Genomic DNA, 13,105 nt, shown 5'->3' on the forward strand with positions numbered 1-13,105 from the left:
CACACACACACACACACATACACACACAGTCTCAGACACATACACATACTTCCACCCTTTTATCAATCAATATTTTCTCTCCCTCCCCATCTCTGTATCCATCAATATCCACTCTGACCAGCGGGGGTGGGGCGGAGGTTTCCATTTTCGGTGTTTAGGCCTGGACGCACACACTTCCTGCCTCCCTCACAAACACACGCACACACACAAACACACAAAAAGAAGAGTGACCACAGATGCAAACAAATAACCACTGAATACCAAACCCAAACACTAAAATAAAAAAGTGGCTTAATTTTACACAAGCACACTAATACACATAAATACACAGTCTGCTGCTTTCTGTTGCAGGCTTAGAGGTCGAGACCGCTTATTAAGTTGTTTCCGAAGGAATGTCTCCTCTATCTGATCCCCTTCACACACACCAACACACACCTGAGCGGGCTGAATCAGGGAGCAGAGTACCATGTGTTTGTGTGTGGGCGTTTAAACGACGCCAGAGAAAGTCAGTCCAGATGGCCAGAGAAGATTAAACACCATCTGCCAGCGAGAGCTTTGTACACGGCTGACACACACACACACACACACACACACACACACACATAGACAATGATTTGTGGAGTCTGAGGAATTACTTCTGTAATAAGGTAATTCATTACACTCAGCTTTTGAGGTAATGGTCTTGTTTGTTAGAAATAATGAATAATTTAGTCACCTTTTTCTTAACCTGGGGTGAAAGAGAAAACGAAGGTGTGTGTTGTGTCAGATTTCATCGCAGTGTGTGTTTGTCTTGATGGCAATTCAGATTTTAGTGTTACAGTATATTGTAGACAACTGTGACCTGACATATGACGATATCATAATGTCGATATTATAAAGTTCAAATGCTGTTCTCAGCATCCCCCCGCCCCACCACCACCACCATCACACCCTTGTTGATGCTGAAACTGGCTTTTAGGGGGTTTTCCACCAACGCGCTTCCAGTGCTGGTTTGGAAGTAAAACATGAGCTCAGTGTTTTGTTTTCCTGCTGTTCTGTGTTTCAGTCTTGCGTTTGTGAAAGCCGCCCAAAGCTCAGCATAAAGCAGCGCTCACAAAGGCCATTTTCAGCTAACTTCATGAACCATATTTGAAACTTGATTTATGCGCTTTGTTTGGTGTTTTGAAGTCTCCAGCTGGTGTTCATAGATCATATTCTCAGTGGTCTTATCCCTCTTCTTGGGGGAGTTAAATAAGTTTAAGTTGGAGGAAATGACTTATTCATTGGAGGGAAACCTGGATCACACCACGGAAGACCGACTGCTCTCACATTATTATTATATTGTACAATGTCAGCGCTCTTGGCGTCCCTGGTGATTTTCATGAAAGAAGAGTCTGTCAGCTAGTCGAGCAACCAGCCAGTCTAGATGTACTTTGTGGACTTGAAAAAGACGGGACTCCTATGGTCAGGGCTCCAGTAGTATGGAGTACTAGATTCACTTGAACTGTTCAGTCCGTGTCAGAGTTTGGTCCACATTACCAGCAGTGAGTCGGTCTGGACTCTGCCAAGGCTGCCCTTTATCACCAGTTCTGTTCTTCACTTTTAAGGACAGGGTTTTAAGGCGCAGGTGTGGAGGGGTCTCTGCTCTTTCCACATGATGTGCTGTCTTCATCAGGCCGTGATCTCCAGCTCTCACTCGAGAAGTTTACAGATGAGTGTGAAGCAGCTCGAGTAAGAATCAGCATCTTCAGATCCAAGACCACAGTCCTCCTTCAGAAAAGGGTAGAGTGTCCTCTCCGGGTCAGGAATTAGGTCCTGACCCAATTGGAGGAGTCATAGTATCTTTAAGTATCTTTGGTGATCCTGGATCTATCTGTCATGGTAAAGAAGGAGCTGAGCCAAAAGGTAGTGCTCTTAATTTACCAGTCTACGTTCCTACCCTCGCCTGTGGTAATAAATCGTGGGTAGTGACCAAAGTAATGAGATCACAAATACTAGCGGACAAAATAACTTTATTCTGCAGGGGGGAAGAGTAGATGAAGTGGCTTGGGGATCTGGTTAGGATGCCTCCTTGTTGTGTCCCTGGAGAGGTTTTCTAAGCATGCCTGAACAGGGGGAGGCATGAAAGACCCTGAACACACTGAGGAGGGTTATGTCTCTCAGTTGGTCTGGGAATACCTCAGGATTCCCCATTGAATAAATGGGCGGAGAAAGGGAAGTCTGAAATTTTTTTGCTTTGACTAGTGACCCCGCAATAAGAATGGACGGGTAGATGGTTAGAACAAGTATTAATGTTGAAAATATAACATGGTGCAACTACAATCCTTCTGGCAAGCACCTGAAGGCAGAACACAATCCGCAGAGCATCAACTGAATCAGCAAAGATGAGGCTGCAGCTTGTCTGCATCTGAAGGTTTCCTTCTGGTTTTCCTTGCTGTCAGATGCCTCTAGCCGCCTCAGAAAGCTCCACCAGCACTTCCTCCAGATGTTCATCTCATCCTGCTCCATGTACAAGCACTAAACTGAAGTCAGGCAGTCAAACATGTTCGTCAGTAGCTTCGTTTCTTAGGATATTTTAAAACTCTATCAGGTAAAGTGGAAATTTCTAGTGATTTAGGCTGCATGTTGTCTGTTCCTTCCTTCACATGGCATGAACGCTGCCTACACCTGACAGGACAGTTTAACACCATCCTCTTTTTCTCACCATTCCAGCTGTGTCCATCTCCGGTCCTCAAGGTCCACAATCCTGCAAGTTTTCCATGAATACCTGCTCAAACACACCTGACTCATATTAATAAATCACTGTACAGAAGTTCATAGGCTGTTAGATCCATTAAAATTGAGTTAGGTGTTTTGAAGCAGGAATACATTGAAAACCTGCGGGACAGCAGCCCTCAAGGACCGACTGGACACATCTGCAATTTTTTTGTTGTTGTTGTTTTTATAAAAGTTTAAACAATTCTGACAATATTTAAAGAATATGTCTGCAATATCATGTAATGTACACTGCAAAAACTGACATCTAAGTAAGATTAAAAGTCTTAAATTGAGTACACATATGCTTTTTTTTTTTTTTTTTTTTTTTTTTAAAAAGGTAAGATAATTCTTAGTTTTTATGCCAGAGAATTCCTCTTGTTTTAAGAGTATTTTTACTTGTTTTGGGAAGTTTGGGAAGTTTTCTTGTTCTGTTGGCAAATAATTTATCTTATTTTAAGCAACATTTGCCTAATTTTTGTATATTTTTTTCTTGTTTTTTAAGGCTGAGTTTTTGCAGTGTACTTCCAGGAAAAAAAAAAAATCAGTGTCTTTTAAACTAAATATTTATTGTTTAGAACTGCTGTCATTTGTGTTTTTTAATGCAAAATCCACAAATAATCCCATATTGCAGCTGTTAACTCAGTTTCAGGTCACTGACACTCCGTTTGCAAACAAACCTCATTTTTTTTGCATTTATGTTTTTGTAGTAAATTCACCAGTTTCATCAGTGTCATCAAAATACAGCTCAAAGTTTTCCATGATTTAAAAAACCTGGAGCCTCATTTAAAAAACTGTTGTATGCACAAAACCCAGCAGGCGCTCTTTTAAAATCAACTTTTGGGATTTATAAAAACACAACTTGGTGGTAAAATATCCCTACCGCCAACTCTGACCCTGTCGTATGCAAAAAATCTGGAGAAAGAGGAAACGGCGACACCAACGGCAGAAAATAAGCCAAAGACATGGTGTGAAATTTGAGATATTTCTTCAAAATCAAATAAAAACTTTCACACAGAAGGTTGTATATTTACAGTAAAAATTAAGAAAACACATTTTTTTATATAGATCCTCCACCATTTAAAAAAAATCTAGCTTTACATCAGATATGTAATAAAAACGTCAAAAATGTTCTGAAACAAAGAAGTTTCACATGTTATAAAAGCCAGTTCACACAATTACTATGTCGTACAGAAGCTGCCTGACAAATAAAGTTCTAAATGAATTATTGCAACAAAAATAACGTGGTCTCCGTGCAAAATTGCCTCTCATTAGGTTATGATCAGGGTGTTTCCTCCACCTTCAGATACAGAACGTGAAGTTATGGTGGATATATATTAAATGAGTCTGGTCTGGTTTATCTGATCCTGAAACTTCTGAGTAATAAGACTCAGCTTTGCAAGAATGAGAGCGGACGCATTTGTAAAACATAAAGTAAACACATTAAACCATCTGCAGCTGCTACAAATCAAAACCTAAACACATCATTTAAAGAGCAACAACACCATAACATGATGCATGTGTTTGTTCATGTGTGGGGTTTAGAGGCAGCGGTCAGAGTCAGCGTCTCCCACTGCGAATAAGTGACCTCATCATAATGAGACATGAAACACACACTGACAAACACGCAGCTGTACTGCAGCAGATGGCAGCAGATGTTAGTTGGTCCCTCAGAGGGCATCGATGTTCCTAACGCTGTCTGGAAACCATTTTCTGCCTCACTGGGGGCTCCACTGAGTGTGTTTTTGAGTGTGTGTGTGCTTGCTGCTGACTCAAGAGTGAAGACAGTATGATGAGGCGTATGAGCTTGCGTACGTGTGTGTCTGTGTGTGTTATCGACTCAGATGAAGGTGTCTGTGAACTCTGGGTTTCATGAGTGAGGGTGAGTGAATAATTTCTAAAGTGAGCCCTCTTGATTCTGCATCATCACAACCGAGTGTTTTTAAAGCCTCAAACCGAGGATTAAGTGCAGAAGCAGAGACAGATTCAGGCTGTAATTCTTGGATTGGATGCCCTTTGTTTTGGCTGATTTCTTTTGCTGAAAATACACCAATAAGAAGAAGCTATTTATTCTAAAACAAAGTGTAGAAGAGTTAAAAAATTAAAATCAATAGCTAAAGGTTGTAAATAGGGATGTTCGATGTTGGCTTTTTTTTTCTTCCAACCAATATCCAATATGCCCATATGATAATTCCCATTGCCATTATCAGCCAACTATAACATATTGTTATATGGAAAAGAAAAACTAAATTATTTCAGGTAACTACATTAATGGTTGGCTCCATCTTTTATAACCTCCACTTTCCAGTCATTGCAAATCGCAAATTTAACATCAAAGACATGAGGGCGAGTTCGCTTGCAAGCCTGTTATGCTGCAAGTGACAATGGGGTTTGATGATATTAAGTGTGCTGATAAGACGTCTACCTTAACACTCAATGCTGACTCAGAAATGCAGAAGCAACAGGATTTATTGCAAGTTGTGCAAAACAACCAAAAAAAAACCAAACAAAAAAACTACATAAAATCTCTCATTTTTGGACAGCTCAAGTGAGAGGGGATGTTTTTGAAGAGTTTGGTGTATATAATGTACAATTGGTGTAAAAGCTATGTCATTAAAAAAGTAAAAACCCATACGGATCATTAATAATATTACATTTAGTCAGTACCGGCCAATGATATCGGTAAACCGATAATGTTGAAAATCTCAAGTCGTAATATGTCTGCAAGGTTACTATGACCAAAGTCCAAAGCAAAACAAGTTATTGGGCTGTAAATCTGCTTAAAGACCCACTACAGAACTTTTACCATTCTCTCCATCACACGCCCCCTATCGATGGCTAATCCAGCATCCATCTTGCATCCTGCCTGACCTTTTCGCTCTCTCCAGCCAGGAAAAGAGAGAGGGTCTAGGCTGCAGCCTGGAGAATGAGGCGGGACTGGATATTGGGCAGGGTTGGACATCCAACCCCGCCCCCTCAACATTTTGATTGGATTAACCCAAAACCTAACTCTAACCCTCTAACCCTAACCCCACGCCCATCTGACATTCAACCACGCCCATTGGACGTCTAGCCCCGCCCAATATGGAGCCCCGCCCCATTCTCCACCCTGCAGCTGGGGGTTACTGGCAAAAGACGATCTTACGTAGACTCCTATTTAGTCTCTTTCTCTCTTTTAATCTTCTTGTGCTTCTTTGCTGAATCGGTGACGTTGCATGTTCAACCCCATCGATGTGTTTTCTAGTGTGAAGCGAAACTCTGCTGGAACGCCAAACAGCGTCCCAGATGTAAAAGTCGTATAGTGCGTATACTCAGTCTCGGGATGCTGCTGAGTAGCAGCGGCTCTAGAAATACACACGATAGATGCCACGGAGTCATCGAACAAGTCTGGAACGCCCAGTTTTAAGGTAAAAAAAATTACACAATACTGACAAGTTCATGCTTCAAAAACACAAAAATCACAACAGGATGGGTGCAGCTTTCAGGAGATCCAGTATTTTAAACAGGTGACAAGATGCACAACTATTACGTCCTGAATAAAAAAAAAAATATCTGCTCTGAATATTAAAAACCCTGAAGCCTATTTAAGTAGACAAAATGACACCACGTTGTCCTATTATCCCGATTCTCTGTGTAAAATACAGGAAGGAGGTGGGTTCATACATTCACTGGTTGCCCTTTAATATAAAATATAAAATCAATGGAAATTAACTCAATTCTTGACTAAAACATAGAATCAAACCTGCTTCATTATTTCTAGACCTGTCAAGCAGGAGCTTCCACTGGCAAATATCCAACAAAAACATTTCAGCAAACCGACTCTCCTTATTGAGTCTCATGCTTGAGTTGATGCACTACTGTTGATGTGACTGTCTTTTATGTGTCGACAACATCTTTGCTGTTACGTGTTTGATTTGTTTTGTTTGCACTTTTTTGTTATAACTCAAAATATGGGGGGGGGGGGGGGCATTGTGTAATTGAGCAAAACAAGGTCAGACTCTTGCAGCATAGTCTGGAGGTGGGGAAAGTCTTCATTTTTAAAACTGCAGATTGACAACTGGTGCAGTTTGCTTTTCGTGGTGTCAGCTGCTTTTCCACGGCTTTAGTCGGCTTTCACCTTAAAGCAGGCGGCGTGGTGACGAGCCTGACAGTACTGATACCAAAACACAATTCAGCAAATTCACAGTTTTCTCCCACGTTGACTTCTGGCTTCAGATGCTGCAATTTCTTATGAAATAAAACTAATCAGTCCAAACGGATTTAGGAGAAAAACAAAGAACAGCTTTAAAATTTCAAGTTTTCCTTTAAAGAAAACTATATATTTATACTTATGCGTAAGAAAATACTCGTAATTTACTAATTTAATAGGCTGGAACTAGCTTTTTTTTTCCTTGTAACTAATAATTGTTTGGAATCATTGTATGGATAATGCAATAACTGTATTATTGTATGTAGTTTAGATGCAGGTCAGCTCTGCTGTGCATTACATCCTGGAGAGTTCTCACAAACATAATAAGTTGTGGCGGTTGCACACTAAAGATTTCAGCAACGTTACAGAGAGAGAAAGCTGCCTCATTACCTCGATTTAACCTGTGACACACACTGAAACACACACACACACACACACACACGGGCTGCACTGCGAGCAGAACCAGTGGAACAGTATAACTCACTCATTAACAGCTTTGCAATGTATTCCTCCTCACACACACACATGCACGCACATGCAGGCGATGTGATGTTCATTATGTTGTCACATCTTGGTTCGTGCATGTGTGTGCATGTGTGTAGCAGACTCTAGAGAGTGAGCTAACGAGTGTGCAGCACAGTAGATCCATAAGCCATCTCCCCTGCATTTAAAAATCGATGCATGCAGCTGCCTCCACTGACACACACACACACACACACACACACACACACAAACGCAGAGCAGGCAACCAGAAATACCCTCAAAGTAGGATCAAAGTCAGATTCTGTTTTGTTAAATGGAAACAGACTGCTGATACTGGATGAATCTTTTTGGCTCCAAAACCCGACAGCTCGCTGCCCTTTCACATGACGCAGTGGCTGCATGAACATGAGGTTAAACACCAGAAATTTACAATGAAGTTTGATCCAAATCATACTTTAAACAAGTCAAGAAGGGGCCTTGATGTAGAAGACCTCCATTAGGTGTGTTCAGCTTTAGCCAGAAAAGAACATAGTTTTACCCAGAGAGAGAACGACAGTAATAGTGTGACTAACTAATCCAAAATGAAAGCAGCTTTGAGGCACATTGTGCTTCAGTTGCATTTCAGTATTTATCCAACAGGATAAATCCTTTAGTAAGTTTCCTAAATCAGTGAAAAAATTATCATCTGCTTTGTCTGAATGTCACTTAAAGTAACAAACACACACGTGTCGGTGTGTTATTGTCTATCAATAAAAAGCCTGTCTAACTGTAAAGCAGCTGCTGCCGGTACGGTCTCACTGCATTCACAGCTGGAGCTCGGGAAATGTCAGACAGGACGATCAGAAGCCTCTAAACCTGATCCCAAGCTCGTCTCAGATGTGCATAAAAACCAGGACAGCAAGTGGACTTACAGTGCATGGAGGCATGGAGTCGTCGTCGCCCACCGAGTCCTCCGTATCGTGATGGGAATCCTGTAATCACACAGCACAGAGGTCACGCATTAACACACCTGATACGCAGAGGTGATGTGAAAATAGCACCTGCTCCCTGTGTGAAACTGGCAGGCGGCTGAAATGATGAAAAACATCACCAAGAGAAGGCTAATGGCAGCCAACAAGAAAGCAAATACAAGCTGTATATTTATTATTACAAGACAAACAATCCCGCAGGGCTTGAATTAATGATGCAACTAATTTGCTTCTATTTTTTGGAATTAAAGTTTGGTGTTATTGATTATACAAGTTGCTGCTAGTAACGCTTGTTTTTTCTTTATGTGAGTTTTGTTTTATTTGGAATGATCAATTTTAATTTTTCAGGTTTAAGAATTTTATTATCCTCTTTTTAATCAAACCTTTTGTTACAAATGCATTTATTTATTGTTATTCTTTATCTAACACGTAAAACTAAGTTACCAAACTGATAGAGGAAAACCTGACAGAGAGTTAGAGCAGGAATTAATCTGTACTCATCCAAAAAAAAAAAAAAATTTGTACTCATCCAACTCTTGGTCTCATTTTTGTCCCAAGTCATGTACTGAACTGGTCCAGTGAGTTAACAGACCAGCCAGCTGAACCCTTCCACCATAAAGCTACTATCCATGTTCACCCCATCGGTTACAACACAAGCAAACTGCAACATCAGTCCAGCTGCGTTTCCATTTGAAGAGTGGTGGATGACCAGTCTGCAAAATGTCACAATAGTGTAGTCTATTTGAGAAAATGATGGGTTTCACCATCCCACCATTAATCTACGTGGTGCTTTATATTGACTGCTCATAAGACATGTAGTTTAAATGAGTAATATTTTGCAAGAGTCATGGTCAAACCAGTCATGGTGAAAGCCTTGTGGGTGCATTCAGTAAATGATAGAAATTCTGATAACCTAACATCCACAGAGGAAATGGATCGAAAAGATAACAGATGCTGTTGATTTTTGACATTTATGGTGCAGAAAAACACAGGTTTGACCTCCTTTTTCCAAGGTACAATAAAAGCAACATGACCAGAACCCAAACTCAAACTGGAGATGCAGGTTGACCCCTTGAAGCCTGAATGAAGAAATAACTAGCAGAAACTATGTTTCTTTATTTTAAATCTTTATATGAGTTGTGTTTGTACAGGGTTTAACCATAATGACCAAAAAGATTCAAATATTTACTCTTGGACACAGAAAAGTGTAAAAAGTGGAGCTCTACGATCATTTCATACTGCCTGCGATGGAGGATTTAAACCACAGTTTAAAATCAGCCAGAAAAAAAAGAAAAGATATATAAAGCTCCCAGGCGGTATCGGTATGATATTAATCAGCAGGGCCACCAAATTCAGCCAGTTTCTACCTCATCTGTCCAGCCAAAAGCAAAAAGCAGATCTGAATTTGCATTACGTAAGGCAGATTAGCAGCCTGTCTGCTTCCCTGCAGGAGCAGCAGCTGTGATTTAGACACTGATAGCACTGATACCACAGCGTGACCAAAACAATAACAGCAATAAAAGCAATTACAGTGATTTTTTTTACTTTGCCTGTAAGTGCAGCCCCAGAACGAACCCATAATCTGCTCAGTGGGGGGTGAGATGGACAGATAGCGCGCGGAGAGGAGAAAGCACAAAAAAAGAGGAGGAGCGACAGATTATGATGGGAAACGGGATTAATAAAATGATGCAAAGAGGGTGACAGAAAAGTGCAAATACAGGAGGAAAGTATCCTTTTCCAAGTGAAGAATGCAGAAAAGTTTTATGGCTTAGAATTTTTAGTGTTTTTTTTTTTTTTTTTTTACCATTTAAATAAATTTTTCCCTTAAAGTTTGCAGAATTACTTATAAACGGCTTTCATATTCAATATACTCACAATCCAGAAGCTGTAAAAAGGCCTAATTCCTCCTGCAAAACCAAACCAGATTTGTTTCCCACGGATATTATCATTATTTACAACCTGTGTTGTAAAGACAGCGTGATACAAACTGGTGCTTTGCATCTTTAACAGGAAGCAAAGAAAGCTGACCGAGGCAGCAGGACTGGGACAACCGACTACCACACCTAACGAACCCTGTTAGGCGTGGTAGTCTAAACAGAGGAATTAGGTTTTTTTTGAGTCTAAATGAATTCAGGTAACCATAAAATTGGCTTTGTTTTTCAAACTTTTTGGTCCAGAGGGGTCATAAAATAACTCTGGTGACTATTCCATTAACATGTTATCAGTTTCAGTTCAAATCAGTTTCGGTCTGCATTGACTGGTCAGGTCAGTCATCATCATCATCATCATCATCATCCCTCCACACAGACTCCCTCCACACCTTTAAGATTGAGCTGAAAACCTTCCTTTTCCATGATTCTTATAGTTAGGATATGAGCATCTCCTGAGTTGGCGTCTGCATGTACGGGACCCAACTGTCCAGGTTATGCTCATTGCTCTTATAGTTATGGGTAGTCTAGCCAACCTTTACTAATGTAGCAATGGGGATGTTACCTGATGCACTGAGAAATACCTCGCTCTATTTCTCTAATATATTAATGAATAAATATATGCCAATATTGCCGTCTCTAACTTATTTCTCCTTTTTCCGCAGGTCTTCCTGAATAAGTGCAGTTGTACACGTTGATCTGTCTTTCCTGTCCTCTCCACCCCAACCAGTCGAGGCAGATGGCTGCCCTCCCTGAGCCGGGTTCTCCCAGACGTTTTCTTCCTGTTAAAAGGGAGTTTTTTCCTTCCCACTGTCGCCTCGTGCAGCTCAGTATGGGGGATTGGATCGAAGTCATGACTCGATGCTATCAGTTGGTTTCTATTATAGTATATGTATGAACTGGCTTGATATTATTTGTATGTTGATTCGTGTATGTAAAGTGCCTTGTGACAACATTGTTGTGAAGTGGCGCTATCCAAATAAAGTTGAATTGAATTGAATCATCACAAAAATATGTAAAAGATGAAGAAGAAAAAAACAAACCAAACAGAAGAAAAAATTTATGACGGTATTTTTCAACCTTCATAAGGTGTTTCAAACAGGAAGAGATCTTTTATAGCTCATAATTTTATAGTTCCCCTTCGTCTTTTTTGTGTCGACAGCAGGAACAGTTTCAGATTATAGTTTTAGTACTCGGTTTACAAAGTCTTTGTTCTCGCCTGTTTCAAAGCAGGAGCTTTCCAGGCATGAGGAGTAGGGCTGTCACTTTGCGGGTCAAAATGACATAACTGAGCATATAAGCACAGGAGAGCTCAGAAGTTCACTGTGTAAAATATAAAATGTCAAACTGAACCAAAAAGACAATCATCCTTAAAATGAACCTCAACTATGAAGACATAAAAACCTTATTATTCTCCACTTACTGAAGGTTAGTTTCATACTTTGAACTACACTGTGTGTCATTGCCGTACATGCACAGCATTTCCTGATTTAACAATGATGTAAAATATTCATTCATTCTCTATATTGCTTATTCCAGTTTGACGTCACTGGGAAGCTGGAGTCTATCCTAGCACTTAGCAGGTGAGAGACCATCACCTATGGTCAGGAGCTGTGGGTCGTGACTGAAAGAACAAGAAATGAGTTTCCTCCGCAGGGTGGCCGGGCTCTCCCTTAGAGATAGGGTGAGGAGCTCGGTCATCTGTGAGGGGCTCAGAGTAGAGCTGCTGCTCCTCCTCATCGAGAGAAACCAGTTTAGGTGGCTAGGACATCTGGTTAAGATGCCTCCTGGACCTCCCTGGTGAGGTGTCCCAGGCACGTCCCTCTGGGAGGAGACCCCGGGGAAGACCCAGGACACGCTGGAGGGATTATATCTCTCGGCTGGCCTGGGAACGCCTTGGGATCCCCCCCACAGAGTTGGCAGATGTGACTGGGGAGAGGGAAGTCTGGGCTTCCCTGCTTAGGCTGCTGCCCCCGCGACCCCGGATAAGCGGTAGAAGATGGATGATGGATGGATGGAACAACATGGACAGATTGCCAGTCCATCGCAGGACCAACACAGAGACACAAAACAACCACTTATCCTCACACTCGCTCCTACGAAGAGTTTAAAATGACAACTTAACCTAACATGCATGTCTTTGGACTATAGGAAGATGATGGAGAACCCAGAGAGAATCCATGCATACATGGAAAAAACTCCACACAGAAATGCCGCTATTCGAATCCCTCCCCAGTAGAGGCTCAAACTTCTGACCTTCTTGCTGTGAGGCTAACCGCCACACCACCGTGCAGCCCGGATGTAAAACATGTTACAGCTTTGACCAGTCAGTGAGGAAGTTTCCTGATACCAACATGGAACATAGAAAAGTTTCCCAGCCATCGCAGATTGATAAAGGAACTTGGGTCTAAAAAGACCCAAGGCTGTGATCTAACCATGTCTCCCCTTGATTTAGTCGTGTTTTATGTTTTGTTTTGAGTTAGTTTGTTTTGTTTTTCAACAAGAACTGAATAAACATCACACAAGTGTGGTATTTCCACCATTTTAACCACAGGCTGGACCTTTAAGAGTCTTTTGACCTGATCTGTCCACTAGCACCGGATAGGTGAGGATCCTTTCAAGGAAACTTAACAACCTGTAGACGCGTGAGGTTGTAACGCTGAGAGTTTATGACAAACAAACTGGAAGGAGTGGTTTGGTTTCTGATGAAGCCCAGATTGCTGCTTATTTCTGAAGTGGAGGTCACTTAGTGGGAACTGTAGATCAATCCACACATGATGCGTCAATTTCCAAAACCTTTTTTT

General features: G+C 41.2%; 1 protein-coding gene across 1 annotated transcript in view; it reads right to left on the reverse strand.

Moving 5' to 3' along the window:
• rps6ka3b (ribosomal protein S6 kinase, polypeptide 3b) overlaps nt 1–13,105 on the reverse strand; it is an 84,486-nt gene that overhangs the window by 57,850 nt on the left and 13,531 nt on the right. Inside the window, exon 2 of the mRNA XM_079260094.1 lies at nt 8,317–8,376. Within this exon, the coding sequence (XP_079116220.1) occupies nt 8,317–8,376 (60 nt within the window). The remainder of the gene's footprint in view (nt 1–8,316; nt 8,377–13,105) is intronic.

The sequence above is a fragment of the Telmatherina bonti genome (assembly GCF_933228915.1).
Source record: "Telmatherina bonti genome assembly, chromosome: 20".
In the NCBI taxonomy this organism is placed as follows: domain Eukaryota; kingdom Metazoa; phylum Chordata; class Actinopteri; order Atheriniformes; family Telmatherinidae; genus Telmatherina; species Telmatherina bonti.